The sequence below is a fragment of the Triturus cristatus genome, chromosome 3_1, assembly GCF_964204655.1.
Source record: "Triturus cristatus chromosome 3_1, aTriCri1.1, whole genome shotgun sequence".
Classification (NCBI taxonomy): Eukaryota; Metazoa; Chordata; class Amphibia; order Caudata; family Salamandridae; genus Triturus; species Triturus cristatus.
Window position 1 is genome coordinate 17898073 of NC_140583.1, and position 27954 is coordinate 17926026.

The 27954-nt window shown below is 57.5% G+C and overlaps 1 protein-coding gene across 3 annotated transcripts in view; it reads right to left on the reverse strand.

Annotated features, from left to right (window-relative positions):
* DDB2 (damage specific DNA binding protein 2) overlaps positions 1-27954 on the reverse strand; it is a 171319-nt gene that overhangs the window by 28471 nt on the left and 114894 nt on the right. For all 3 annotated transcript variants that reach the window (XM_085646609.1, XM_085646608.1, XM_085646610.1), the window contains exons 9-10: positions 26242-26406; positions 24929-24974 (exon numbers count right to left, since the gene is read on the reverse strand). In XM_085646609.1, the coding sequence (XP_085502735.1) occupies positions 24929-24974; positions 26242-26406 (211 nt within the window). The remainder of the gene's footprint in view (positions 1-24928; positions 24975-26241; positions 26407-27954) is intronic.

Sequence of the window (27954 nt, forward strand, 5' to 3'; positions counted from 1 at the left end):
CTGAGCTGGGGAGGGGGATCCGCAGCGGGGACAGGCCTGAGCTGGGGAGGGTGATCAATGGCGGGAGAGGACTGAGCTGGGGAGGGGGATACGCATAGAGGCCCGCAGCTGGGGAGGGTGGTCCGTGGCCGGGAGAGGCCCGCAGCTGGGGAGTGGGATCCGCGGCAGGGAGAGGCCTGAGCTGGGGAGAGGGATCCGTGGCGGGGAGAGGCCTGAACTGGGGAGGGGGATCCGTGGCGGGGAGAGGCCTGAGCTGGGGAGAGGGATCTGTGGCGGGGGAGGCCTGAGCTGGGGAGGGGGATCCGTGTCGGGGAGAGGCCTGAGTTGGGGAGAGGGATCCGTGGCAGGGAGAGGCCTGAGCTGGGGAGGGGGATCCGTGGCATGGAGAAGCCTGAGCTGGGGAGAGGGATCCGTGGCGGGGAGAGGGATCCGTGGCATGGAGAAGTTGGGGAGAGAGATCCGTGGCGGGGAGAAGCTTGAGCTGGGGAGAGGGATCCGTGGCGGGGAGAGGCCTGAGCTGGGGCGGGGGGTACGCGGCAGGGAGAGGCCTGAGCTGGGGAGGGGGATCCATGGCGGGGAGAGGCCTGAGCTGGGGAGGGGAACACACGGCGGGGAGAGGCCTGAACTGGGGAGGGGACCACACGGCGGGGAGAGGCCTGAGCTGGGGAGGGGAACACACTGTGGGGAGAGGCCTGAGCTGGGCAGGGGGATCCGTGGCGGGGAGAGGCCTGAGCTGGGGAGGGGATGCATGGCGGGGACAGGCCTGAGCTGGGGCGGGGTATCCATGGCAGGGAGAGGCCTGAGCTGGGGAGGGGTATCCGCAGCGGGGAGAGGCCTGAGCTGGGGAGGGGGATCCGCGGTGGGGAGAGGCCCACAGCTGGGGAGCGGGGTCCGCAGTGGGGAGAGGCCGGCAGCTGGGGAAGGGGGTCCGCGGCGGGGAGAGGCCTGAGCTGGGTAGGGGGTTCTGCAGCGGGGAGAGGGATCTGCAGCGGGGAGAGGCCTGAGCTGGGGCGAGGGATCCGTGGCGAGGAGTGGCCTGAGCTGGGTAGGGGGATCCGCAGCGGGGAGAGGCCTGAGCTGGGTATGGGGATCCATGACAGGGAGAGGCCTGAACTGGGTAGGGGGATACACGGCGGGGAGAGGCCTGAGCTGGGGAGAGGGATCCGCGGAGAGGCCCGCAGCTGGAGAGAGGAATCCGCAGCGGGGAGAGGCCCGCAGCTGGGGAGGGGGATCCATGGCGGGGAGAGGCCTGCAGCTGGGGACAGGGATCCGTGGCGGGGAGAGGCCTTCAGCTGGGGAGAGGGATCCATGGCAGGGAGAGGCCTGAGCTGGGGTGGGGAACACGTCGGGGAGAGGCCTGAGCTGGGGAGGGGGATCCGTGGCATGGAGAGGCCTGAGCTGGGGAGGGGGATCCATGGCGGGGAGTGGCCTGAGCTGGGGAGGGGGATCCATGGCGGGCAGAGGCCTGAGCTGGGGAGGGGGATCCATGGCAGGGAGAGGCCTGAGCTGGGGAGGGTAATACACGGCAGCGAGAGGCCTGAGCTGGGTAGGGGGATCCGCAGCGGGGAGAGGGATCCATGCAGAGAGAGGCCTGAGCTGGGGAGGGGGATCCGCGGCGCGGAGAGGCCTGAGCTGGGGAGAGGGATCCGTGGCGGGGAGAGGCCTGAGCCGGGGAGGGGGATCCGCGGCATGGAGAAGCCTGAGCTGGGGAGAGGGCTCCATGGCGGGGAGAGGCCTGCAGCTGGGGACAGGGATCCGTGGCGGGGAGAGGCCTGCAGCTGGGGAGAGGGATCCGTGGCAGGGAGAGGCCTGAGCTGGGGAGGGGAACACACGGTGGGGAGAGGCCTGAGCTGGACAGGGGGATCCGTGGCATGGAGAGGCCTGAGCTGGGGAGGGGGATCCATGGCGGGGAGAGGCCTGAGCTGGGGAGGGGGATCCGTGGCAGGGAGAGGCCTGCAGCTGGGGAGAGGGATCCGTGGCAGGGAGAGGCCTCAGCTGGGGAGGGGGTTCCGCGGCGCGGAGAGGCCTGAGCTGGTGAGGGTGAGCAGCGGCGCAGAGAGGCCTTCAGCTGGGGAGAGGGATCCGTGGCGGGGAGAGACCTGAGCTGGGGAGAGGGATCCATGGCGGGGAGAGGTCTGAGCTGGGGAGGGTGATCCATGGCAGAGAGAGGCCTGAGCTCGGGAGGGGGAGCTGGGGAGGGTGGTCCGCGGCGGGGAGAGGCCCGCAGCTGGGGAGGGGGATCCGCGGCAGGGAGAGGCCTGAGCTGGGGAGAGGGATCCGTGGCAGGGAGAGGCCTGAGCTGGGGAGGGGATCCGCGGCTGAGAGAGGCCTGAGCTGGGGAGAGGGGTCCGCGGCAGAGAGAGGCCTGCAGCTGGGGAGAGGGATCTGTGGCGGGGAGAGGCCTGAGCTGGGGAGGGGGATTTGTGGCAGGGAGAAGCCTGAGCTGGGGAGGGGAACACACGGCAGGGAGAGGCCTGACCTGGGGAGGGGAACACACGGCGGGGAGAGGCCTGAGCTGGGGAGGGGAACACACTGCGGGGAGAGGCCTGAGCTGGGCAGGGGGATCCATGGCGGGGAGAGGTCTGAGCTGGGGAGGGGATCCATGGCGGGAACAGGCCTGAGCTGAGTAGGGGGATCCGTGGCAGGGAGAGGGCTGAGCTGGGGAGGGGGATACACGGCGGGGAGAGGCCTGAGCTGGGGAGAGGGATCCGCGGAGAGGCCCGCAGCTGGGGAGAGGGATCCGCGGCGGGGAGAGGCCCGCAGCTGGGGAGGGGGAACCGCGGTGGGAGAGGCCTGAGGAGGGGAATCCACGTGGGGAGAGGCCCACGGCTGGGGAGGGGGGTCTGCATTGGGGAGAGGCCGGCAGCTGGGGAGGGGGGTCCGCGGCGGGGAGAGGCCGGCAGCTGGGTAGGGGGATCTGCAGCGGGGAGAGGCCTGAGCAGGGGAGGGGGATCCGCGGCAGGGAGAGGCCTGAGCTGGGGAGAGGGGTCCGCGGTGCGGAAAGGCCCGCAGCTGGGGAGGGGGATCCGCAGCGGGGAGAGGCCTGAGCTGGGGAGAGGGATGCGTGGCGGGGAGAGGCCTGAGCTGGGAAGGGGGATCCGTGGCAGGGAGAGGCCGGAGCTGGGGAGGGGGATCTGTGGCGGGGAGAGGCCTGAGCTGGGGAGGGGGATCTGTGGCATGGAGAAGCCTGAGCTGGGGAGAGGGATCCGTGGCAGCGAGAGGCCTGAGCTGGGGAGAGGGATCCGTGGCAGGGAGAGGCCTGAGCTGGGGCGAGGGATCCGTGGCGGGGAGAGGCCCGCAGCTGGGGAGGGGGGATCCACGGCGGGGAGAGGCCCGAGCTGGGGAGAGGTATCCGCAGCATGGAGAGGCCCGCAGCTTGGGAGGGGGGTCCGCGGCAGGGAGAGGCCCGCAGCTTGGGAGGGGGGTCCATGGCGGGGAGAGGCCTGCAGCTGGGGACAGGGATCCGTGGCGGGGAGAGGCCTGCAGCTGGGGACAGGGATCCGTGGCGGGGAGAGGCCTGCAGCTGGGGAGGGGAACACACAGCGGGGAGAGGCCTGAGCTGGGGAAGGGAACACACGGCGGGGAGAGACCTGAGCTGGGGAGGGGGATCCATAGCGGGTAGAGGCAAGTGCTAGGGAGGGGAACACACGGCGGGTAGAGGCCTGAGCTGGGCAGGGGGATCCATGGCATGGAGAGGCCTGAGCTGGGAAGGGGGATCCATGGCGGGGAGAGGCCTGAGCTGGGGCGGGGAATCCATGGTGGGGAGAGGCCTGAGCTGGGGAGGGGGATCCATGGCGGGGAGAGACCTGAGCTGGGGAGGGGGATCCATGGTGGGGAGAGGCCTGAGCTGGGGAGGGGAACACACGGCGGCGAGAGGCCTGAGCTGGGTAGGGGGATCCGCAGCGGGGAGAGGGATCCATGGCGGGGAGAGGCCTGAGCTGGGCAGTGGTGTCCGCGGCGGGGAGAGGCCTGAGCTGGGGATGGGGATCCATGGCGGGGAGAGGCCTGAGCTGGGGAGGGGGATCCATGGTGGGGAGAGGCCTGAGCTGGGGAGGGGAACACACGGCGGGGAGAGCCCTGAGCTGGGTAGGGGGATCCGCAGCGGGGAGAGGGATCCATGGCGGGGAGAGGCCTGAGCTGGGGAGGGGGATCCACAGCGCGGAGAGGCCTGAGCTGGGAGAGGGATCCGTGGCGGGGAGAGGCCTGAACTGGGGAGGGGGATCCGTGGCATGGAGAAGCCTGAGCTGGGGAGAGGGATCCGTGGTATGGAGAAGCCTGAGCTGGGGAGAGGGATCCGTGGTATGGAGAAGCCTGAGCTGGGGAGAGGGATCCGTGGTGGGAGAGGCCTGAGCTGGGGAGAGGGATCCGTGGCAGGGAGAGGCCTGAGCTGGGAGGGGGATCTGTGGCGGGGAGAGGCCAGCAGCTGGGGAGAGGGTCCGTGGCAGGGAGAGGCCTCAGCTGGGGAGGGGGTTCCGCGGCAGGGAGAGGCCTCAGCTGGGGAGGGGGTTCTGCGGCAGGGAAAGGCCTCAGCTGGGGAGGGGGTTCCGCGGCAGGGAAAGGCCTGCAGCTGGGGAGAGGGTCCGTGGCAGGGAGAGGCCTCAGCTGGGGAGGGGGTTCCGCAGCGCGGAGAGGCCTGAGCTGGTGAGGGTGAGCCGCGGCGCAAAGAGGCCTGCAGCTGGGGAGAGGGATCAATGGCAGGGAGAGACCTGAGCTGGGGAGAGGGATCCATGGCGGGGAGAGGCCTGAGCTGGGGAGGGTGATCCATGGCAGGGAGAGGCCTGAGCTGGGGAGGTGGATCCGCGGAGAGGCCTGCAGCTGGGGAGGGTGGTCCGCGGCAGGGAGAGGCCCGCAGCTGGGGAGGGGAATCCGCGCCAGGGAGAGGCCTGAGCTGGGGAGAGGGATCCGTGGCGGGGAGAGGCCTGAGCTGGGGAGGCGGATCCGCGGCAGAGAGAGGCCTGAGCTGGAGAGAGGGGTCCGCGGCGGGGAGAGGCCTGCAGCTGGGGAGAGTGATCCATGGCGGGGAGAGGCCTGAGCTGGGGAGGGGGATCCGTGGTGGGGAGAGGCCTGAGCTGGGGTGGGGGGTCCTTGGCGGGGAGAGGCCTGAGCTTGGGAGGGGATCCATGGCGGGGAGAGGCCTGAGCTGGGGAGGGGAACACACGGCGGGGAGAGGCCCGCAGCTGGGGAGGGGGATCCATGGCGGGGAGAGGCCTGCAGCTGGGGACAGGGATCCGTGGCGGGGAGAGGCCTTCAGCTGGGGAGAGGGATCCATGGCAGGGAGAGGCCTGAGCTGGGGTGGGGAACACGGCGGGGAGAGGCCTGAGCTGGGGAGGGGGATCCGTGGCATGGAGAGGCCTGAGCTGGGGAGGGGGATCCATGGCGGGGAGAGGCCTGAGCTGGGGAGGGGGATCCATGGCGGGCAGAGGCCTGAGCTGGGGAGGGGGATCCATGGCAGGGAGAGGCCTGAGCTGGGGAGGGTAATACACGGCAGCGAGAGGCCTGAGCTGGGTAGGGGGATCCGCAGCGGGGAGAGGGATCCATGCAGAGAGAGGCCTGAGCTGGGGAGGGGGATCCGCGGCGCGGAGAGGCCTGAGCTGGGGAGAGGGATCCGTGGCGGGGAGAGGCCTGAGCTGGGGAGGGGGAACCGCGGCATGGAGAAGCCTGAGCTGGGGAGAGGGATCCATGGCGGGGAGAGGCCTGCAGCTGGGGAGAGGGATCCGTGGCAGGGAGAGGCCTGAGCTGGGGAGGGGAACACACGGTGGGGAGAGGCCTGAGCTGGGCAGGGGGATCCGTGGCATGGAGAGGCCTGAGCTGGGGAGGGGGATCCATGGCGGGGAGAGGCCTGAGCTGGGGAGGGGGATCCATGGCAGGGAGAGGCCTGAGCTGGGGAGGGGGATCCATGGCAGGGAGAGGCCTGAGCTGGGGAGGGGAACACACGGCAGCGAGAGGCCTGAGCTGGGTAGGGGGATCCGCAGCGGGGAGAGGGATCCGCAGCGGGGAGAGGCCTGAGCTGGGGAGGGGCATCCGCGGTGTGGAGAGGCCTGAGCTGGGGAGAGGGATCCGTGGCGGGGAGAAGCCTGAGCTGGGGAGAGTGATCCATGGCGGGGAGAGGCCTGCAGCTGGGGACAGGGATCCGTGGCGGGGAGAGGCCTGCAGCTGGGGAGAGGGATCCGTGGCAGGGAGAGGCCTGAGCTGGGGAGGGGAACACACGGTGGGGAGAGGCCTGAGCTGGGCAGGGGGATCCGTGGCATGGAGAGGCCTGAGCTGGGGAGGGGGGATCCATGGCGGGGAGAGGCCTGAGCTGGGGAGGGGGATCCATGGCAGGGAGAGGCCTTCAGCTGGGGAGAGGGATCCGTGGCAGGGAGAGGCCTCAGCTGGGGAGGGGGTTCCGCGGCGCGGAGAGGCCTGAGATGGTGAGGGTGAGCAGCGGCGCAGAGAGGCCTGCAGCTGGGGACAGGGATCCGTGGCGGGGAGAGGCCTTCAGCTGGGGAGAGGGATCCATGGCAGGGAGAGGCCTGAGCTGGGGTGGGGAACACGGCGGGGAGAGGCCTGAGCTGGGGAGGGGGATCCGCGGCATGGAGAGGCCTGAGCTGGGGAGGGGGATCCATGGCGGGGAGAGGCCTGAGCTGGGGAGGGGGATCCATGGCGGGCAGAGGCCTGAGCTGGGGAGGGGGATCCATGGCAGGGAGAGGCCTGAGCTGGGGAGGGTAATACACGGCAGCGAGAGGCCTGAGCTGGGTAGGGGGATCCGCAGCGGGGAGAGGGATCCATGCAGAGAGAGGCCTGAGCTGGGGAGGGGGATCCGCGGCACGGAGAGGCCCGAGCTGGGGAGAGGGATCCGTGGCGGGGAGAGGCCTGAGCTGGGGAGGGGGAACTGCGGCATGGAGAAGCCTGAGCTGGGGAGAGGGATCCATGGCGGGGAGAGGCCTGCAGCTGGGGAGAGGGATCCGTGGCAGGGAGAGGCCTGAGCTGGGGAGGGGAACACACGGTGGGGAGAGGCCTGAGCTGGGCAGGGGGATCCGTGGCATGGAGAGGCCTGAGCTGGGGAGGGGGATCCATGGCGGGGAGAGGCCTGAGCTGGGGAGGGGGATCCATGGCAGGGAGAGGCCTGAGCTGGGGAGGGGGATCCATGGCAGGGAGAGGCCTGAGCTGGGGAGGGGAACACACGGCAGCGAGAGGCCTGAGCTGGGTAGGGGGATCCGCAGCGGGGAGAGGGATCCGCAGCGGGGAGAGGCCTGAGCTGGGGAGGGGCATCCGCGGTGTGGAGAGGCCTGAGCTGGGGAGAGGGATCCGTGGCGGGGAGAGGCCTGAGCTGGGGAGGGGGATCCGCAGCATGGAGAAGCCTGAGCTGGGGAGGGGGATCCGTGGTATGGAGAAGCCTGAGCTGGGGAGAGGGATCCGTGGCGGGAGAGGCCTGAGCTGGGGAGGAGGATCCGTGGCAGGGAGAGGCCTGAGCTGGGGAGAGGAATCCGTGGCAGGGAGAGGCCTGAGCTGGGGAGGGGGATCCGTGGCAGGGAGAGGCCTGCAGCTGGGGAGAGGGATCCGTGGCAGGGAGAGGCCTCAGCTGGGGAGGGGGTTCCGCGGCGCGGAGAGGCCTGAGCTGGTGAGGGTGAGCAGCGGCGCAGAGAGGCCTTCAGCTGGGGAGAGGGATCCGTGGCGGGGAGAGACCTGAGCTGGGGAGAGGGATTCATGGCGGGGAGAGGTCTGAGATGGGGAGGGTGATCCATGGCAGAGAGAGGCCTGAGCTCGGGAGGGGGATCCGGGAGAGGCCAGCAGCTGGGGAGGGTGGTCCGCGGCGGGGAGAGGCCCGCAGCTGGGGAGGGGGATCCGCGGCAGGGAGAGGCCTGAGCTGGGGAGAGGGATCCGCGGCAGGGAGAGGCCTGAGCTGGGGAGGGGGATCCGCGGCTGAGAGAGGCCTGAGCTGGGGAGAGGGGTCCGCGGCAGAGAGAGGCCTGCAGCTGGGGAGAGGGATCTGTGGCGGGGAGAGGCCTGAGCTGGGGAGGGGGATTTGTGGCAGGGAGAAGCCTGAGCTGGGGAGGGGAACACACGGCAGGGAGAGGCCTGACCTGGGGAGGGGAACACACGGCGGGGAGAGGCCTGAGCTGGGGAGGGGAACACACTTCGGGGAGAGGCCTGAGCTGGGCAGGGGGATCCATGGCGGGGAGAGGTCTGAGCTGGGGAGGGGATCCATGGCGGGAACAGGCCTGAGCTGAGTAGGGGGATCCGTGGCAGGGAGAGGGCTGAGCTGGGGAGGGGGATACACGGCGGGGAGAGGCCTGAGCTGGGGAGAGGGATCCGCGGAGAGGCCCGCAGCTGGGAAGAGGAATCCGCGGCGGGGAGAGGCCCGCAGCTGGGGAGGGGGAACCGCGGTGGGGAGAGGCCTGAGCTGGGGAGGGGAATCCACGTGGGGAGAGGCCCACGGCTGGGGAGGGGGGTCTGCATTGGGGAGAGGCCGGCAGCTGGGGAGGGCGGTCCGCGGCAGGGAGAGGCCTGAGCTGGGTAGGGGGATCTGCAGCGGGGAGAGGCCTGAGCAGGGGAGGGGGATCCGCGGCAGGGAGAGGCCTGAGCTGGGGAGAGGGGTCCGCGGTGCGGAAAGGCCCGCAGCTGGGGAGGGGGATCCGCAGCGGGGAGAGGCCTGAGCTGGGGAGAGGGATGCGTGGCGGGGAGAGGCCTGAGCTGGGAAGGGGGATCCGTGGCAGGGAGAGGCCGGAGCTGGGGAGAGGGATCCGTGGCAGGGAGAGGCCTGAGCTGGGGAGGGGGATCTGTGGCATGGAGAAGCCTGAGCTGGGGAGAGGGATCCGTGGCAGCGAGAGGCCTGAGCTGGGGCGAGGGATCCGTGGCGGGGAGAGGCCCGCAGCTGGGGAGGGGGGATCCACGGCGGGGAGAGGCCCGAGCTGGGGAGAGGTATCCGCAGCATGGAGAGGCCCGCAGCTTGGGAGGGGGGTCCGCGGCAGGGAGAGGCCCGCAGCTGGGAGGGGGATCCATGGCGGGGAGAGGCCTGCAGCTGGGGACAGGGATCCGTGGCGGGGAGAGGCCTGCAGCTGGGGACAGGGATCCGTGGCGGGGAGAGGCCTGAGCTGGGGAGGGGAACACACAGCGGGGAGAGGCCTGAGCTGGGGAAGGGAACACACAGCGGGGAGAGGCCTGAGCTGGGGAGGGGGATCCATAGCGGGTAGAGGCAAGAGCTGGGGAGGGGAACACACGGCGGGGAGAGGCCTGAGCTGGGCAGGGGGATCCGTGGCATGGAGAGGCCTGAGCTGGGAAGGGGGATCCATGGCGGGGAGAGGCCTGAGCTGGGGCGGGGAATCCATGGTGGGGAGAGGCCTGAGCTGGGGAGGGGGATCCATGGCGGGGAGAGACCTGAGCTGGGGAGGGGGATCCATGGTGGGGAGAGGCCTGAGCTGGGGAGGGGAACACACGGCGGCGAGAGGCCTGAGCTGGGTAGGGGGATCCGCAGCGGGGAGAGGGATCCATGGCGGGGAGAGGCCTGAGCTGGGCAGTGGGGTCCGCGGCGGGGAGAGGCCTGAGCTGGGGATGGGGATCCATGGCGGGGAGAGGCCTGAGCTGGGGAGGGGGATCCATGGTGGGGAGAGGCCTGAGCTGGGGAGGGGAACACACGGCGGGGAGAGCCCTGAGCTGGTTAGGGGGATCCGCAGCGGGGAGAGGGATCCATGGCGGAGAGAGGCCTGAGCTGGGGAGGGGGATCCACAGCGCGGAGAGGCCTGAGCTGGGAGAGGGATCCGTGGCGGGGAGAGGCCTGAACTGGGGAGGGGGATCCGTGGCATGGAGAAGCCTGAGCTGGGGAGAGGGATCGGTGGTATGGAGAAGCCTGAGCTGGGGAGAGGGATCCGTGGTGGGAGAGGCCTGAGCTGGGGCGAGGGATCCGTGGCAGGGAGAGGCCTGAGCTGGGGAGGGGGATCTGTGGCGGGGAGAGGCCAGCAGCTGGGGAGAGGGTCCGTGGCAGGGAGAGGCCTCAGCTGGGGAGGGGGTTCCGCGGCAGGGAGAGGCCTCAGCTGGGGAGGGGGTTCCGCGGCAGGGAAAGGCCTGCAGCTGGGGAGAGGGTCCGTGGCAGGGAGAGGCCTCAGCTGGGGAGGGGGTTCCGCAGCGCGGAGAGGCCTGAGCTGGTGAGGGTGAGCCGCGGCGCAAAGAGGCCTGCAGCTGGGGAGAGGGATCAATGGCAGGGAGAGACCTGAGCTGGGGAGAGGGATCCATGGCGGGGAGAGGCCTGAGCTGGGGAGGGTGATCCATGGCAGGGAGAGGCCTGAGCTGGGGAGGTGGATCCGCGGAGAGGCCTGCAGCTGGGGAGGGTGGTCCGCGACAGGGAGAGGCCCGCAGCTGGGGAGGGGAATCCGCGCCAGGGAGAGGCCTGAGCTGGGGAGAGGGATCCGTGGCGGGGATTGGCCTGAGCTGGGGAGGCGGATCCGCGGCAGAGAGGCCTGAGCTGGAGAGAGGGGTCCGCGGCAGGGAGAGGCCTGCAGCTGGGGAGAGTGATCCATGGCGGGGAGAGGCCTGAGCTGGGGAGGGGGATCCGTGGTGGGGAGAGGCCTGAGCTGGGGTGGGGGGTCCTTGGCGGGGAGAGGCCTGAGCTTGGGAGGGGGATCCATGGCGGGGAGAGGCCTGAGCTGGGGAAGGGAACACACGGCGGGGAGAGGCCTCAGCTGGGGAGGGGGAACACACGGCGGGGAGAGGCCTGAGCTGGGGAGGGGAATACACTGCAGGGAGAGGCCTGAGCTGGGCAGGGGGATCCATGGCGGGGAGAGGCCTGAGCTGTGGAGGGGATCCGAGGCATGGAGAAGCCTGAGCTGGGGAGGGGGATCCGTGGCAAGGAGAGGCCTGAGCCTAGACAACAACGCACACAACAGCAGAGAGCTCTTCAACATCGTTAAGGAACTCTCCAACCCCAGCTCCAACACCAATGACATCCCACCTTCGCAAGACCTGTGCGACTCCCTTGCCACCTTCTTCCATAGCAAGATCGCAGACATCCACGACAGCTTCAACACCATGACCACCCAGACAGCCACCGAGACCTCCGACCTCACGGCCACCACCCACACCGACCCCGTGCTCACCTGGAACTACTTAAACGACGAGGAAACCATCAAAATCATGAACACCATCCACTCCGGCTCTCCGTCAGACCCATGCCCACACCACATCTTCAACAAAGCCAGCGCCACCATCGCACCCCAGCTCCGCAAGGCCATCAACATCTCCTTCGAGACCGCGACCTTCTCGGAGAGTTGGAAGCACACCGAGATCAAACCCTTATTCAAAAAACCCAAGACTGATCCGAAGGACATCAAGAACTTCTGACCCATCTCCCTGCTCCCGTCGAAGGTCATCGAGAAGACCGTCAACAGACAACTGACCGCTACCTCGAGGAGAACAGCATCCTGGACCCATCCTAGTCCTGGTTCCGCAGCAACCACAGCACCAAAACCGCCCTCATCGCCACCACAGATGACATCAGGGCCCTACTGGACAACGGCGAAACCGCGGCCCTCATCCTCCTGGACCCGTCAGCCGCCTTCGACACTGTCTGCCACCACACCCTACGCACACACCTCCACAACGCAGGGATCCAAGACAAGACCCTGGAATTGACCACCTCCTTCCTCTCCGGCAGAACCCAGAGCGTCCGCCTCCCCCTCTTCTGATCCGAAGCCACCGAGATCATCTGCGGCGTACCCCAGGGTTTATCCCTCAGCCCGACATTGTTCAACATCTACATGGCACCGCTCGCTCACGTCACCCGACTGCACGACCTCAACATCATCTCCTACGCCCGCGACACCAAGCTGATCCTTTCACTCACCAAGGACCCCCTCACTGCCAAAACCAACCTCCCCGAAGGAATGAAAGCCGTCGTAGAGTGGATGAAGAACAGCCGTCTGAAGCTGAACTCGGACAAGACGGAAGTCCTCATCCTCGGCTCCACCCCTCAGCCTGGGACGTCTCCTGGTGGCCGACCGCACTGGGAGTTGCACGAACACCCACCGACCACGCACGCAACCTGGGGTTCATCCTCAACTCAACTCTCTCCATGAGCAAGCAGGTCAACTCCGTCTCGTCCTCCTGCTTCAACACTCTCCGCATGCTCCGCAGGATCTACAGGTGGATCCCCACTGAAACAAGAAAAACGGTCACCCAGGCCCTCATCAGCAGCAGGTTGGACTACCGAAACGCCCTCTACGCAGGAGCCTCGGCCAAACTCCTGATACGACTACAATGCATACAGAATGCCTCTGCATGCCTGATCCTCGACATCCCTCGCCGCAGCCACATCACACCCCACCTGAGAGACCTGCACTGGCTTCCCGTCAACAAGAGAATCACCTTCAAGCTCCTCACCCACACACACAAGGCACTCCACAACACCGGACCAGCATACCTCAACAGACGACTCACCTTCTACAACCCGAAACGCCAACTCCGCTCTGCCGACCTCGCCCTCGCCACCGTCCCCCGCATCCGAAGAGTGACCACCGGTGGCAGATCGTTTTCCCACCTCGCGCTAAGACCTGGAACACCCTCCCCGTCCACCTACGGCAGACCCAGGACCTACTAACCTTCAGGAGGCTACACAAGACCTGGCTATTTCAGCAGTAGTAGTACCCCTCCCCCTTGCCCCCCAGCGCCTTGAGACCCTCACGGGCGAGTAGTGCGCTTTACAAATATTCTGACTGATTGATTTTAGCGTAATGTGCTACCAACTTGCCTACGCTACAGCCCTGTATCGTCCACTACTGTGTTATTACTGTTTCCAATATAACTTGTCGTAACTGCTACCTGGCCTATGTCAGAGCCTACTTTTGCCCGTATTCATATCAATGTTGCTCCTGATGTATATTGCCTAATTGTCTTATCGACCCGTATCCACCTCAACCCACATGTAAAGCGCTCTGATACCCGCTTGGGACATGTTCGCGCTATACAAAACCTTTTAATAAATAAATAAATAAATTACTAGTTAAAAAACCACAGAAATTCACTGAAAAAACAAACAAAGGTTACAGGGACGTTATAGTTAGGCTCATGTTTCACTAGTACACAACCAGTGAAATTCAGCAGTTATAGTTAGCTGAGCTAACTATAACTTGAGCCCTTGCAATGCACTGCTTATGACCTCACATATTACATCACCCATGACATGGTCAGTGACATCATTGATGACATTAACCATAGAATCACTGATGCACTCACTCAGACCCTCCTAGAACCTTTCATACACCCACTCCCACACAACCATTCACAGACCCATACCAGTACTTAAACACCCACTCACTGATTTATAGATCTACACACTCATCCACTCACTGACCCATACAGCCACTGATACATCCACTTACTCATACAGCCACTGACATATCCATTCATACACCCATACCACCACTCACAACGAGTTTGTCACCCATAGAGCTACTCGCACATCTAGTCACTCACCCATACAATTAATCACAGCCACTTACCCATACAGATACACCCCCCCACTCACTCATAGATACCAACACATTCTCACTCACCTATACAGTTACTGACAGGCACACACTCACCTATTCAGCCACTCTCACATTCACTCACCCATGCAGTCACTCATATACAGCATCACACACCTATATTGCCTTTTACATACCCAGTTACTCACCCATATACTACTGGACATCCACTCACTCAGCCACACAACTAAACATACACTCGCTCACCCATATAGCCCCTCACACATGCACTCACTAACCCATACAGCCATTGCTTCACCCACTCACTCATCCATACAGGCATTCACACACCCCGTCACCCGCCCACACAGACAACCATACAGGCACTCAGACAACCAATCACTTACTTATACAGCCAGTCACGTACCCACTCACACACCCATACAGCCACTTAGACACCAACTGACAGACTAATGCAGAAATTCACACAACCAGTCACTCATGCATACATTCACTGAGACACCCAATCATTCATTTATACAGTCAGTCATGCACCCACTGAATCATCCATACGGTCACTCATAAACCCACTGATTCACCAATACTCCTTGGTATACATATTTAACACAAACTTTTGTTTAAAACTCTCAGTCACTGGATGATGTCATGAGTGATGTCATTTTAGATGTCATGAGTGATGTCACTGACCATGTCATGAGTGATGTAGTATATGAGGTCATATGCAGTGCATTGTGGGGCGTGAGTTATAGTTAGCTCAGCTAACTAGAATTGCTGAATTCCACTGGTTTTGTAAGAGTGAAACATGAGCCTAACTATAACCCCTGTAACCTTTGGAGATAATGGAATATGCTACTTACCAGTATGCATCTGTTCTTGGCATGTAGAACTGCAGATCTACACACTGTGCATAGATCGCCATCTGGTGTTGGGCCCGGATGTTGCAGTTGTTTTTCTCTTGGAAAGTCTTTGGAAGTCACGAGGTATGGTTCTCCTCCTTTGGATCATATTGCGCATGGGCTTCGGCTCCATCCTCAGATTGTTTTTCGCCAGCGGGGAAATGATGGAGCTTTGTAAGAAACAGGAAAGATGCCCATGTGTGCTGTATTTAAATAAGATAAAACTGGAACAGATAAATGTAGCCGGGGAGGCGGGTGGGCATGTGTAGATCTGCAGCTCTACATGCCAAGAACAGATGCATACTGGTAAGTAGCATATTCCGTTCGAGGCATATGAGCTGCAGATTACACACTGTGCATAGATTGTGTAGCAGTATCCCCTCCTAGCGGCGACCACCAGTATCTGTTGCAGTTGTTTGAAACAGTGTTTTGAGGACAGCCTGGCCCACACTAGCCTGTTGCTTAGTTTGCATATCTAAACAATAGTGTTTAGTGAAAGTGTGTGGTGTAGACCATGTAGCTGCTTTGCAGATATCATCTAAGGGGATGTTCCCTAAAAATGCCATGGAAGCCCCTATCTTACGTGTAGAGTGTACATTAGGGGGAACAGATAGCGTTTGTTTTGCTTTGTGGTAGCAAATCTGTATGCATTTAACAATCCACCTAGCTATCCCAGCTTTGGAGATGGGGTTGCCTTTGTGTGGTGGTGAGAAAGACACGAATAGTTGTTTGGTCTTGCGAAAAGGTTGTGTTCCCTCGATGTAGTAGAGTAAAGCTCTTTTGGCGTCTAGGGTGTGTAGAGCTCTTTCTGCAATAGTTTGTGGCTGCGAGAAGAATACGGACAGTTCCACTGATTGATTGAGGTGAAAGGGAGAAATGACTTTAGGAATTAATTTTGGATTAGTGCGGAAAACAACCTTATTATGATGCATTTGCAGAAATGGTTCTTGAATGGTGAGTGCTTGTATCGCACTGACCCTTCTGAGGGAAGTAATGGCTACAAGGAAAGCCGTTTTCCATGTTAAAAATTGAAGCTCACATTTATGTAGAGGTTCAAATGGAGGCCCCATTAGTCTTGTGAGAACGATGTTTAATGTCCACACCGGTGAGGGTGGTACTCTGGGGGGAATTATTCTCTTAAAGCCTTCCGTGAAGGCTTTTATGGCAGGTACTCTGAAGAGTGATAGATGCTGTCCATTTTGTAGATACGCTGCTATGGCAGCAAGGTGTAGTCTAATAGACATGTAGGCTAGGTTGCATCTTTGTAGGTGTAGTAAGTAGCCTATGATGTGTTGGATAGACACATCTAAGGGATTGACATTATTGTTGTGACAATAAATCACAAAACGTTTCCACTTGGCTGTGTAGCAAGCTCTAGTGGTAGGTCGTCTAGCTTCTTTAATGACGTTCATACAGTCAGGGAGAAGATTAAGGTAACCAAATTCTAGGATTTCAGGAGCCAGATCGCAAGGTTGAGCTGAGCTGGGTCCGGGTGTCTGATCTCTCCATGGTTCTGGGTTAAGAGGCGTGGAGAGAGGTGTAACTTTTGGTGCGGAACTACGGAGAGTTCCAGCAATGTGGTGTACCACAGTTGTCTGGCCCAAGTCGGAGCAACTAGGATGAGAGTTGGGGAATGTTGCTGTAGTTTGCGCACCACTAATGGAATGAGTGGGAGAGGTGGAAAAGCGTACGCAAATCTGCCTGACAAGTTCATCCATATCGCATTGCCTTTGGACAATGGGTGTGGATATCTGGCGGCGAAGCTTGGGCATTTGGCTTTTTCGTGGGTGGCGAAGATGTCTATCTGTGGTTGCCCTCACATTTGAAAGAATGGTTGAAGAACTTGTGGATGAAGTTCCCACTCGTGGATTTGTTGTGTTGGACGGCTCAACAGTTCTGCAATGGTGTTTTGGACTCCTGGGACATGTTGGGCTAGGAGAAAAATGTTTTGAGGTATGGCCCCCCTCCATATGGTCTGTGCTAGCTGAGAGAGCTGCAGAGAGAGTGTGCCGCCCTGTTTTTGGATGTAGTACATTGCTGTCATGTTGTCTGTGCGGACTAAGACAGCCTTGCCTGAGACGTGTGTTTGAAAGGCTTTTAGGGCTAGAAATATGGCCATTAACTCCAGATGGTTGATGTGGAGTAACTTTTGTTGAGGTGTCCACCTGCCCTGCATGGTGTGATGTAGTAGGTGAGCTCCCCAGCCGGAGAGCGATGCGTCTGCAGTTAAAACTATTTGAGGAACCGGCTCTAGGAACTGTCGCAATTTGGAAAAGTTTGTGGTCCACCACTGCAGAGAGCGATGGGCACGACCGTCTACAACACCAGATCTGATAATTGACCCTGAGCCTGGTTCCATTGGCATGTTAAGCACTCTTGGAGAGGACGCATCTGGAGTCTTGAATGAGGTACTATGAATATGCAAGAGGTCATCATCCCTATAAGTTGCATAGACACTTGGGCTGGAAGAGAGTGTTGTGGTTGAAATTTGGGGCGAAGAGCCTGTATGCTTGCTATCCTGGTGGGACTGGGGTAGGCTAACGCTCTTGAGGTGTCTATGGTAGCACCGAGGTATTTTTGTACGTGGGACGGATGCAGATGGGACTTGGTGTGGTTTACTGTGAAGCCCAGGTCGTGAAGTAGTTGGATAGTGGCGTGAGTGTTGTACACACTGGTTGTATGAGTTGGCTTTTATGAGCCAGTCGTCCAGGTATGGGAAGACGTGGATGTGTTGTCTTCGCAGGTGTGCTGCCACTACCGCTATGGGAAGACGTGGATGGGGGTGGAGGCAGAGCGGGAGGTGTTAGTTTTGCCTCTGCCTTTGTTGTTGTTACCCCTGTAACTGCCTCTTTGGTAACCCCTAGTGAAGGTGGATTGGGTAGGGGCCTTATAGGAAGTGGAGGCGCTGTCGGAGGAGTAGCCTCTGGTGGTGCTTCTAAAGGAGGAACGGCGAAAGGAGCGCCTGGGAGCTTGCGACTGCAAGGCTCCCATAGATTTTGCTGCGTCTTTGTCCCTTTTCATTTATTCAAGGGCTACATCGACATTAGGGCCAAACAGGTGTTTCTCATCAAAGGGGTGGTTGAGGATGGAACTCTGAACCTCCGGTTTGAACCCTAAAATGCGTAGCCAGGCATGCCTACGCAGAAGGACGCTAGTATTTATTGCCCTGGAGGCGGTGTCAGCTGCATCGAGGGCACAACGAATGGAGGTATTAGTGATAGTTTTACCCTCCTGAATTAGTTCGCGGTCCCTATGTTTATATTTGTCAGGGAGGTGTTGCATTATTGACTCATCATAATGTGCGCTGTCATATCTGGCTAGGAGCGCTTGGGTGTTAGCAATGCGCCATATGTTGGCCACTTGGGACGCTGTCCGCTTGCCAGAGGCGTCCAGGAGCTTAGACTCCTTATCTGGCGGTGGAGCCTCACCGGATACCTGGGAATTGGCACGTTTCCACACATTGGAGACTACCAGGGAGTTTAGTGGTGCGGGGCCTTTAATGTAGGTTGGATCTGTTGGGGCGGCCTTATATTTTTTCTCAATACGAGGGTTAATGACCCTGGCCCTAACCGGGTCTTTAAAGACCTCTGGTGCATGCTTAATAACCCCCTTAAGCGTGGGCAGAATTTAGGTGGACCTCTGTGCAGTGTCAAATGTATCTAAGAGGAAATCCGCCTCTACGGGGTCTGTGTGGAGATCAACCCCGTGGTAGTGGGCAGCCCTATGGAGTAGCTGGTTAAAGCCCATTGTGTCCTCTGGGGGGGGGGGGGGGGGGGGGGGGGGGTTTAGAAGGGTAAAGATCGTCCTGTGGGACGTTAGGGACGTCTGGGATGCCTGTAGGAGTAGGGTCTCCTGTTGGTTGGTTGTCCGCCCCGTCCCCTGTGTCGTAGATGTCATCATAATCATCCTCATCTGGAGATGGTGTGGGAGAATGATGGGGTGGGGGAGGAGGAGGAAGGGGTGGAGGAGGAGTAGGAGGTGAAGGAATCCTCAAAGGGGAGGTGGCAAAGTCTCTCCTTTTTGGTGGTGGAGCTGGTGCAGGCTTGTCCAGTGATCTTTTCTGGTGCTAAGCGTCAAATGCCCAGTCTTTGGATCCTTCGTGAGGGTTTTGGTAAGGATCGGGTCGAAACAGTTCCTCTGTAAGGGGCAGATCCTTCGGTGCCAATGGTGTCGGAGCCGTGGGTTTTTTAGGCGTCGATTCGGCACTGGTTCTTGGTTTGGAACCGTGGGGTTTGGAAGTTTCTTTTGACTTCTTCGGTTCCAATGTGGGTTTCGGCTACGAGGTTTGGGAGTCGAGGCTTTTCGGCTTCTTGCTCGGCTCCGAGGATGTTATCGGTGCCGAGGAGCCGAGTGCTTTGGTGTCAAGCTCGGTGCGGACGAGGAAAGGGGCGTTTTCTTTTTCGGTGCCGGTGAGATTTTTTCGGCACCGAGGTTAGGCTGGCTCGAGCCCGAGCAGCCTGAAGGCTTGATGGGCTTCTTAACCGGGCCCAGAAGCGAGGTATGGAAAGCAGTTTTTTTTTTTTGTAAACAAATTTTTATTTGTCAAATACACATGTCGCGAAGCTCTGTAGCCCAGAGACTTCCATCGTATCAAGAAACAACATATCAGCTCTGACAAGTTTCTCATAAAGTACCTAATAACAATTACAGAAGAGACGTGCAAAACAAGAACCGCCCCCTCGAGGAAAGCAGTTTTTTGATGCATACCTAGGCCCGAAGGCGTGACCGAAGCCTTTTTCAATGGCGTGGAGGGGGGTTTTGGGTCGGGGTCGACGTCTGTACTCACGCCCCTCTGTGCCGGAATGATGTCCTCGACGTCGGAGTCGTCAGATTCGGAGGCGCTGACGAGGTCCTCGTCGGTGTGCTGTTGTTCCGGAACATCGACGCCTTCATCGAAGATGTCGTCGGGGATCGAAGTCGACGAGTGAGCCATTGTTCTCCTTGCTCGTCGTTCCCGGATCGTCGTCTTTGATTGGAAGGAGGCACAAGCTGGACAGTCCCTTGCCTCGTGTTCTGGAGAGAGGCAGAGGTTGCACACCTCATGGAGATCGGTGTGGGGAAACTTCGACCCACATCAAAGGCCACTTTTTAAATGGCGTCCTTTCCATCAGCCAGGATCGGAGTCTAGGTAGGCCCGAAGGCCTTCGTCGACGACCGGAATTGAAGACTTCGATTGTTGATAGTCGCGTCGAGTGTGGAGAACGCGATTGAGACAATACCGTCGAAGGGGGGAGGATTGCGCACCGAACAGGAAAACTGGAACGGTTCCGAACTGGAGCACGAAGAACACATCCGAGCCCGATGGCGGAAAAAAACAATCTGAGGATGAGCCGAAGCCCATGCGCAATATGATTCAAAGGCTTTCCAAGAGAAAAACAACTGCAACATCCGGGCCCAACACCAGATGGCGATCTATGCACAGTGTGTAATCTGCAGCTCATATGCCTCGAACATATTTATATCAATATATCACACACGCACTCCTTCCCCCAGGACAGACAGAAGTATGGTTAAATGTTTTAGTCCTACATTTATGTCTGGCCTAGCCTGGTTTTTGCTTCTCAAAAACTGGTCATCCTATTGTACCCCTACAGAGCTAATAGTCCTTCAGCCCCTTCTGTGGGGCAGATTGGGTGGTAATCACAAATCTGCCCTCTCCAGAAGGGGGAGGGCAGAAAGCCCAGGAGATACCAATCAGGGAGAAGCCTCTACCTCAGTCCCTTAATAGACTGCCTCTTGATCTTCATTATCTCAGCCCACGGATTTACCTCTTGTACTTCAGCACCTGAATATACCTCCCCCTCTCTGAGAGCTCCCTGACCCTCAGAAGCTGGATTTACCTCCTCTACCTCAGCCCCTGGATGTACCTCCACTTTACCTCTGCCACCTCGGACCCTAGATATACCTCCCCTTCTCTGGCAGCTGTCTGTGTCCTTCCTTTTACACCAGCAGCTTTCCGTGTCCTTCCCTTCGTACCAGCAGCTTTCCGTGTCCTTCCCTTTGTACCAGCAGCTGTCCGTGTCCTTCCCTTTACACCAACAGCTGTCTGTCTCCTTCCTTTACAGCAGGAGCTGTCCGTGTCACTACTTTACACCAGCAGCTGTCCGTGTCCTTCCTTCACACCTGCAACTGTCCGCGCCCCTCCTTTACACCAGCAGCTGTCCGTGTGCTTCCTTTACACCAGTAGCTGTCCGTGTGCTTTCCTTTACACCAGCATCTGTCTGTTCCCTTCCATTAACACCAGCAGCTGTCCGCGCCCCTCCTTTACACCAGTAGCTGTCCGTGTCCTTTCCTTTACACCAGCATCTGTCTGTTCCCTTCCATTAACACCAGCAGCTGTCCGTATTGGGTTGAAGTTGATAGCATTAGTGGTGTTTGAAAAGGTTCCTCTCGCCCTGCTCCAAGTGGATATCAATAATGGTATCTGCAGCGCTCTGTCCCTCCAGGACAGTGCTGTCACCAGCCCATCTGTCTGCTCTGCTGGGATGAAAGGCTTCTGGATAGTACTGGAGAGCCCGGAGCCCTGCTGCTTAGTGAGGCGTACAGTCATGCAAGCCTCCAAGGGTTCACTTCTTTCACTAGCATGACACCTAAAAGCAGGTCTTGAAGGTCAGCAGGGCAACCAAAGTATACCCCACCTTCATAGAGTACCCAGGCTGTTAGGAATTGGCACTGGCCTCAGCATAACCAATGGTGTAGGAACTGGCAGCCTTCCTGTATCCTATGCTGGGTATTGCTTATGTGTCCCTCCCCTTGTAAAAGTCAGTCCATTCTCCTGTAACCAGACTCCCTAACCTCCATCATGTCTTTTCCATTTTTCTGTAACCAGAGTCCTTCATCTTCATCATGAGCGTGTGTGTATGGCTGAGGTCAAGCGTGAGATGTGTGGGTAAGCCTCCACTTGTAAAAGTTAGTCCACTGTCCTGTAAACAGACTTCCTTACCTCCATCATGTCTAGTTAGTCCATTCTTCTGTAAGTGGGGTCCTTCATCTTCATCATGTACATGTGTGTGTGTATGGTTGTGGGAGGTGTGTGGATCGTGGAGTTCATTAGTTTACATGCGAGCATCCTCTGAAATGGTGGATGCTTGTGGAAGACTGAGGCTCAAGGCTGAGAACGTCTTTTGGGGGCTGAAAACGTTGACTGTCAAAATTGGCTGCAATAAATATTTTTAATCCATGTTAATTCGGGAAAAAATAATAATAAAGACATAACTGGAACTAACTGCAAGACTTGAATATTTGTGTGAATGCCTGATGGTGGCCTGAAAAATGGATTGTCGTACAAATTGCTGAGTGCACGCTGAATTCGATTATGAATGGGCAAGAGAGCAGTATGAAGGAAATCCGTTTAATACGTTGTATGTTCAAATCCACAAATGACGATGAGAGGCCCAACTAGGACCTGTCTACTCATTGTGAACACTCTGTGGGGGCCAAATTCATTACAGGTGCAATACGAGAAGTCTCAGCAGGGACGCCCACCTGGGAAAGATACCTGGAGAAAAGTGACTTCTTCCTCTCCAGCGTTGCATCTTTCACACATTCAAGTACTGGAATTATTTTAGCATGAAGCAGAGAGCCTAGCAAGGTGTGGCTCACCTTAACAAAGCAGGCTGTGCATCACAGAATGATCACGTCATTTCACGTATGACGTTTTAGGCAGTGGAGTTTGGGGAACGTCCACCATGTTGCTGCCTTGCAGGTCTCCAGGATGGGCCTTGCCATGGAAGGTGCTGCTGGGTCAGCCATCCCTCTGGGAAATGAGCGGACAGGCAGAAGGACCGAGCTCTGACGTGTTATGGTGATCAAGAGAGATCACACGATCCTCCAGCTTACAAGCAGCTGGGCCCTCTGGGAAATGAGCGGACAGGCGGAAGGATCGAGGTCTGCCTCCTTATGGTGATCAAGGATCAAGAGAGATCACAAAATCCTCCATCTTACAAGCGGCTGGTCCCTCTGGCTGGTGTTTCCTTGAACAAGGCTAGCAAGAGCTCACACCATTTCAAAAATAGCAATTGTACTACCTGATTTCAGGACCATTCAGGTCTAAATTTAGAAATGAATTCAAGGTTCAGATGCAACACGGCCTTATCTGTGAGAAACTTGGTGAAAGCCCTTCAGCGTAGGAAAAGGATGGCTTCCCCACACCTTTCCTGCTTGAGGTTCGCATCAGCAGGGGGAATCCCGCTGTGGCACACATTTCAAGACTTCATCGGTTCCAACAGGTGACATAACCGTGTTGATAGAACTGCAATCAGTTAAAAGGGGTGTTCTGTCGGTGAATAATCCTGTCTTCCTTGTTTGCAAAGCAGGATTGACCCTCACCTGGTGGGCAACCAATAGGTTACTGATCTTGGACAATATGTCCGACCCAAGCTGATTCCCAGGAACACTTGAGAGAATCTTTCTCTCTATAAGTTGCAGATTACCGTGGGCATCGGCTGGGGAGGAGAGAAGACTGGGGTGTTGTAGCTAGAGCTTTTGCTGCCCGGGGTGGTCCCCGAGTTTGCTGACCCTCATACACACCAAAAATACTATGGTGACACTGACTGCAGCACTGGTCCACAGAGGCACAGGCCTAGGCAGTGGGCGGCTCACCTGTGACAAACGGTGACGGCCGGTAGTAGGTCATGCGACTTGTTTACTCGCTCCAAGGCGGCTGCCTGCTCACTGGCTCCCTCTCTTTTTCTGCCAGCACGCACGCCACCCTCTCATCACATGCCCAATCACTTGTGTGCCACTCCTCACCTCACGTGAAGTGCCACCACCCTCAAAAATGTGCCGCCTGGGGCTGACCGCCCCTCTGCCACCCACTAATTACGCCATTAGGGCTATCTTAGGAAATCTTAAGCAGATAGCCCCGACAGCATCTTTGAAAAGCCTCAATCTGAACCCCCAGTTGCGGAGCATCGGTTGTAGTGTAAGGAAATCTAGTTGATCGAGTGGACCCCAAACGCAGAAGAGGATGTGCAGCTGTGAAGTTTCTAACTTCCATTCTTGGCATGTCTGGCTCTTCTGAGATCATCTGCCAGGATGTTCTAGAAATGTAGAGGTGCTCCACAGTGTGGCTACCGTTTGTCGGCTTCCCAATCCCAGTAAACAGATGTGGCATCAAGAGTCTGAATCGCCACGCTCTGCTGTCATATTCTGAACAAGTATTTCTACAGGTATACAGACAGATGTTACCTTTCAACAGATTGTCGAAATGCAAGAACAGGCAACTGTGCTTCTAGCATTGCACAAGCAAGAACATCCATTCAATTGTGGGCGCTTTACCATCCACAGGTCATGTTGCCTAAATGCCTAAATAAACTTAAGAAATCCCAGAGAGGCGGAGCAAGCACACCATAAGTGGCACTACTATACCATATTAGTCCACTCCAACAAGATAATTCACTTTGGAGCGATCCCTCTTGTAAGATTCCAACGGGATACCAGGACGAAGCCTTCTCCTTCTTTTACGAATAGTAGACTTTATTGAAAAATCACTCGAGAAGCCCAGCCAACACGTTTCGCTCTGTCATCAGAACTTCAACAGGGTGGTTTCTATTGATCCCATGCTGTAAACTTCTCCAAATAAATGAATGACCGATTCCTTATTATTTTCAAAACCTCCATTCAAGCGTTGGGATCCAAGTTTCAAACACACCTTAAAGCGGTGTTCCGTCTGTTGCAGTTCTTATTAATATTTTACCCAGTGAGGTGAAAATTTCCCCCTCCAATCTAAATTATTTAATACGCAATTTACCATCAACTGTTAACGTCCATAACTAAATTCCACCAGCATGATGCATGAGAAGTCAAAGGTATTGCCATCTGCCTGAAGTACATATTAATAAATGAATGTATAGTATTTAAAAGTGTGTGGAATAGATGTACTTTTTCTTTAACAAAGAAAAAGCACTGACTAGACAACTATTTGAGCATTATTGTTGCGTGGCAGCGAATGGAGATTACTAGCCCCCTTGGCCGGGCCTTCGTGTACTCTACTTTGCTACCCTGAGATAGTCAAGTGCTACAACTGAGTACTTAATTCCCGGTAAGGAGACAATTGTGGACCTATTACTTACGAAGGACTCACATCCTGCACAATTAATAACCCAACTTCTTAAACTGCCTTATTAAGAGTCTAAGTAAATAGCTGCCATGTTGAGGTTTCTACTCCGCCCAGGTCATCCCTCCGTCCTTCCTAGTTCTTTTGTAGGTTCTCTCTCTTCATAGATGGAAAACCTGCAAAATGTTCAATATCTTAGTACTAGGACATCTGGTTCTTCTGCAGGAAATTGAGTGGCACCGCTTTGGACTTTGCTCTCTCTTGGCCCTTGTTCACGTAACCGTATATGCTTTAACATCCTCCATGAACAGGAAGCAACGGGATGTGGCTTAAGAGTACGACGTCACTAGGAGTGCCCGGATCAAAGGGGCAGCTGGGGCTGGGAACCCGTTTCTCACAGGCCACATGACATCACACGTGCATACACAGAGCGTCTGTGAGAAAGCCTCTGGCCCATAAGTGTTGCAGGTGTGGGGGAAGACATTGAAAGAAACAGTTTAGGGACAGCAGCTACTCACCCATGCCCGATGCCAGTGTATCTCCCATGGGGTTGAACTGATTCAGCTGTGAAGAGACAGACAGACACTGCAGTGAGATTCCAGCGGGAAAACACATCCACACACGTGCTTCAAACAACAGGCGCAGTCAGGGTAAGCTTCCCTGGCACTGAGAAGAGGTGTAGCAGAAGCAATGCACATGGTTTCCTCGCACACAGCACGGGCAATAAAATAAAAATCTGCTCTACAAACACAAAGCAGGTGCAGTATGAGTAGCAGTGAAAGCAAGAGACACATGGACAGGCACTGGCAGGGTAGTTGAAGGGTTCCTCGCACACAATCCAGACTCAGGATCCAGAAGCAAAGCAAAAGCACAACGGAAAGCACTTCATTCGCATATATATTCTCTCTCATTCATTCATTCTCCCCCCACCACCCACCCAGAGGAGTCATTTAAATGGATTGGTCCACGCACTAAAAACCCAATCCTTTCTTCACACACGCTTTTCCTCACACACAAACACGCTTTCCTCACACACACACACACACACACACTTTCCTCACACACACATTTTCTTCATACACACATGCACGCTTTCCTCATGCACACACACTTTCCTCATACACACATGCACGCTTTCCTCACGCACACTTTCCTCACACACACACTTTTCTAACACACACACTTTTTTCACACGCTTTCTTCACACACGCTTTCTTCACACACACGCTTTCTTCACACACACACACGTGTGCTTTTTTCACACACGTGCTTTCTTCACACACACACTTTGGTCACACACGCTTTCCTTCAACTCACTTTCATCACACACACACACACACCCACTTTCCTCACACACACACACACACACTTTCCTCACACACACACACTTTCTTCATACACACATGCATGCTTTCCTCATGCACACACACTTTCCTCATACACACATGCACGCTTTCCTCACGCACACTTTCCTCACACACACTTTTCTCACACGCTTTCTTCACACACACACGCTTTCTTAACACACACACGCTTTCTTCACTCACACACGTGTGCTTTCTTCACACACGTGTGCTTTCTTTACACACGTGTGCTTTCTTCACACACACACACACTTTAGTCACACACGCTTTCCTTCAACACACGCTTTCATCACACACACACACACACACACACTTTCCTCACACACACACACACGCTTTCCTCACAAAGACATAAGCTTTTCTCCCTCACAGGCAGCAACAGAGTGGTCATCACACAGACAGTATCTGCAGTGACAGTACCATCCCCCGTACTCAAAGCTGCACCCCACATCCACCGCAGAGCTTACCGAGATGATGCCGTTCGTGTTGGAATCATGCAGCTGACACACCATCTCGCCGCTGTTTCCATCAAACACATCAATAGTTCTTAATTCACCATCGCTGTAGCCAGGAAACTTTGGATCAGGGTAGCGTCCAGCCACGATCAGCTCATAGCGTGGGTGCCAAGTAGCCTGGAAACAGAGAAAAGACAAGACTTTAGGTGACATGGACGTCAGCTGACCATAAAAGGCACCCTGTGCTGAAGCCAGGGTCAGCCCCTGCACACTGTCAGGTATCTGATAAAAGGGACTAGAGCAGCAAGCCACACAGACACAGCCCCTCTGACGATCGCCAAAGTGAAAGTAAAAGTAAAGGAATGGGCTGCATGTGCTGTGCTTCAACTTGCCAGGAAGGGTAGTGAAACTACATGTGTGACCAGGATTCAAAATGACATAAGAACATACTAGCAAACTGATTTATGGGGTTGGAAGGAGGAACATATTGCACCAGCTCAGCTGGCTGAGGCCTGGTGTATTTTCTTTGTCACGACGGAGTGTAGGGTGATCAGCCTCCCTGCTGTCCTCACTATCCGGGGGTCGCCCCTTATGGTAGAGGCAAATGTATTCAGTTAGTGCCAGAATTCTCGCCTCGAAAGGGATGGCTTTCAGTCTGGCCATGGGAATGTCTTTTCACTTTCTGCATTCTGAAATGTTTTTGCCCTGTTGATGGAGAACTCCTGGTCCTATAGGGCTTCCATTACTATCCTTATGCTGTACTCGCATTGTTAGAATGACTTTGTCTTTATTAGCTCATCGCCAGACAGCACGCAGATTCCTTTTCTCCTTAGATGTAGCGCCACTGCGACTAGGCACTTTGCGAACACCCTAGGTGCTTACTATTTCCCAAAAGTTAACACCGTGAATTGGTCCTGTCCCTCATCTACAACATCTTGTGCTATTGTTCATTGTGCATGGAGGTATGCGCCTTTGAAGTCCATTGTTGCCATATAAGCCCCTCTTTGCAGGCTTGGAATAACTTCCTGCAGGGCTGTCATCTGAAACATTTGCATTTTGATGCATCTGTTGAGGACCCTGAGTCTAAGTTTGGCCTGAGGGACTTCTGTAGGTTTAGAAATTGGTAGACTCCTTGTCCCCTTTGTCTTTCTGACGCTTTTTCTGCAGCCTTTTTCTCACGCAAACTTGCCACATCTTGTACTAAGTGCAAGAGATCCAAGGCGCTGTGTGTTTTGGGCTTTGGTTAGTTGTTGGGTGGTTGTTTCAAGAGGTCCATACAGTATCCATACTGGATGGTGCCGAGTATCCATTGTTGGAGGTGATGTTGCTCCATCCTTCGAGGATACCTTCGATTCTGCCCACAGTGATGTTAAATGCAGAAGGATCCCCTCTCTTAAATCACTTGCCGGTGTGTCCAGCACCTCTTTGTGCTGCACCTCTGCCCGAGCCCTCCCTCGAAAGGGCTGATTTTGGGCGCTGGGGCACTGCCAGAGTGTGGAGGTGATCTGGCTTGTTTCTTCTGTAAAATGAGAAAGAGTGTCACTGGCAGTGATCCTTCTCCTAAGGAGATTCCGGGGCATATTCACCTCTGCCGCTTCGACCTTCTGCTTGAAGCTGGACACCCGCAGCCAGGCATGCCTTCGGAGCATGGTACCTGTGCAGAGCAGTCTGCTGGCAGCTGTACCCACGGCATCCAGGGATGATTCGGGCAAGGACCGCTGATGA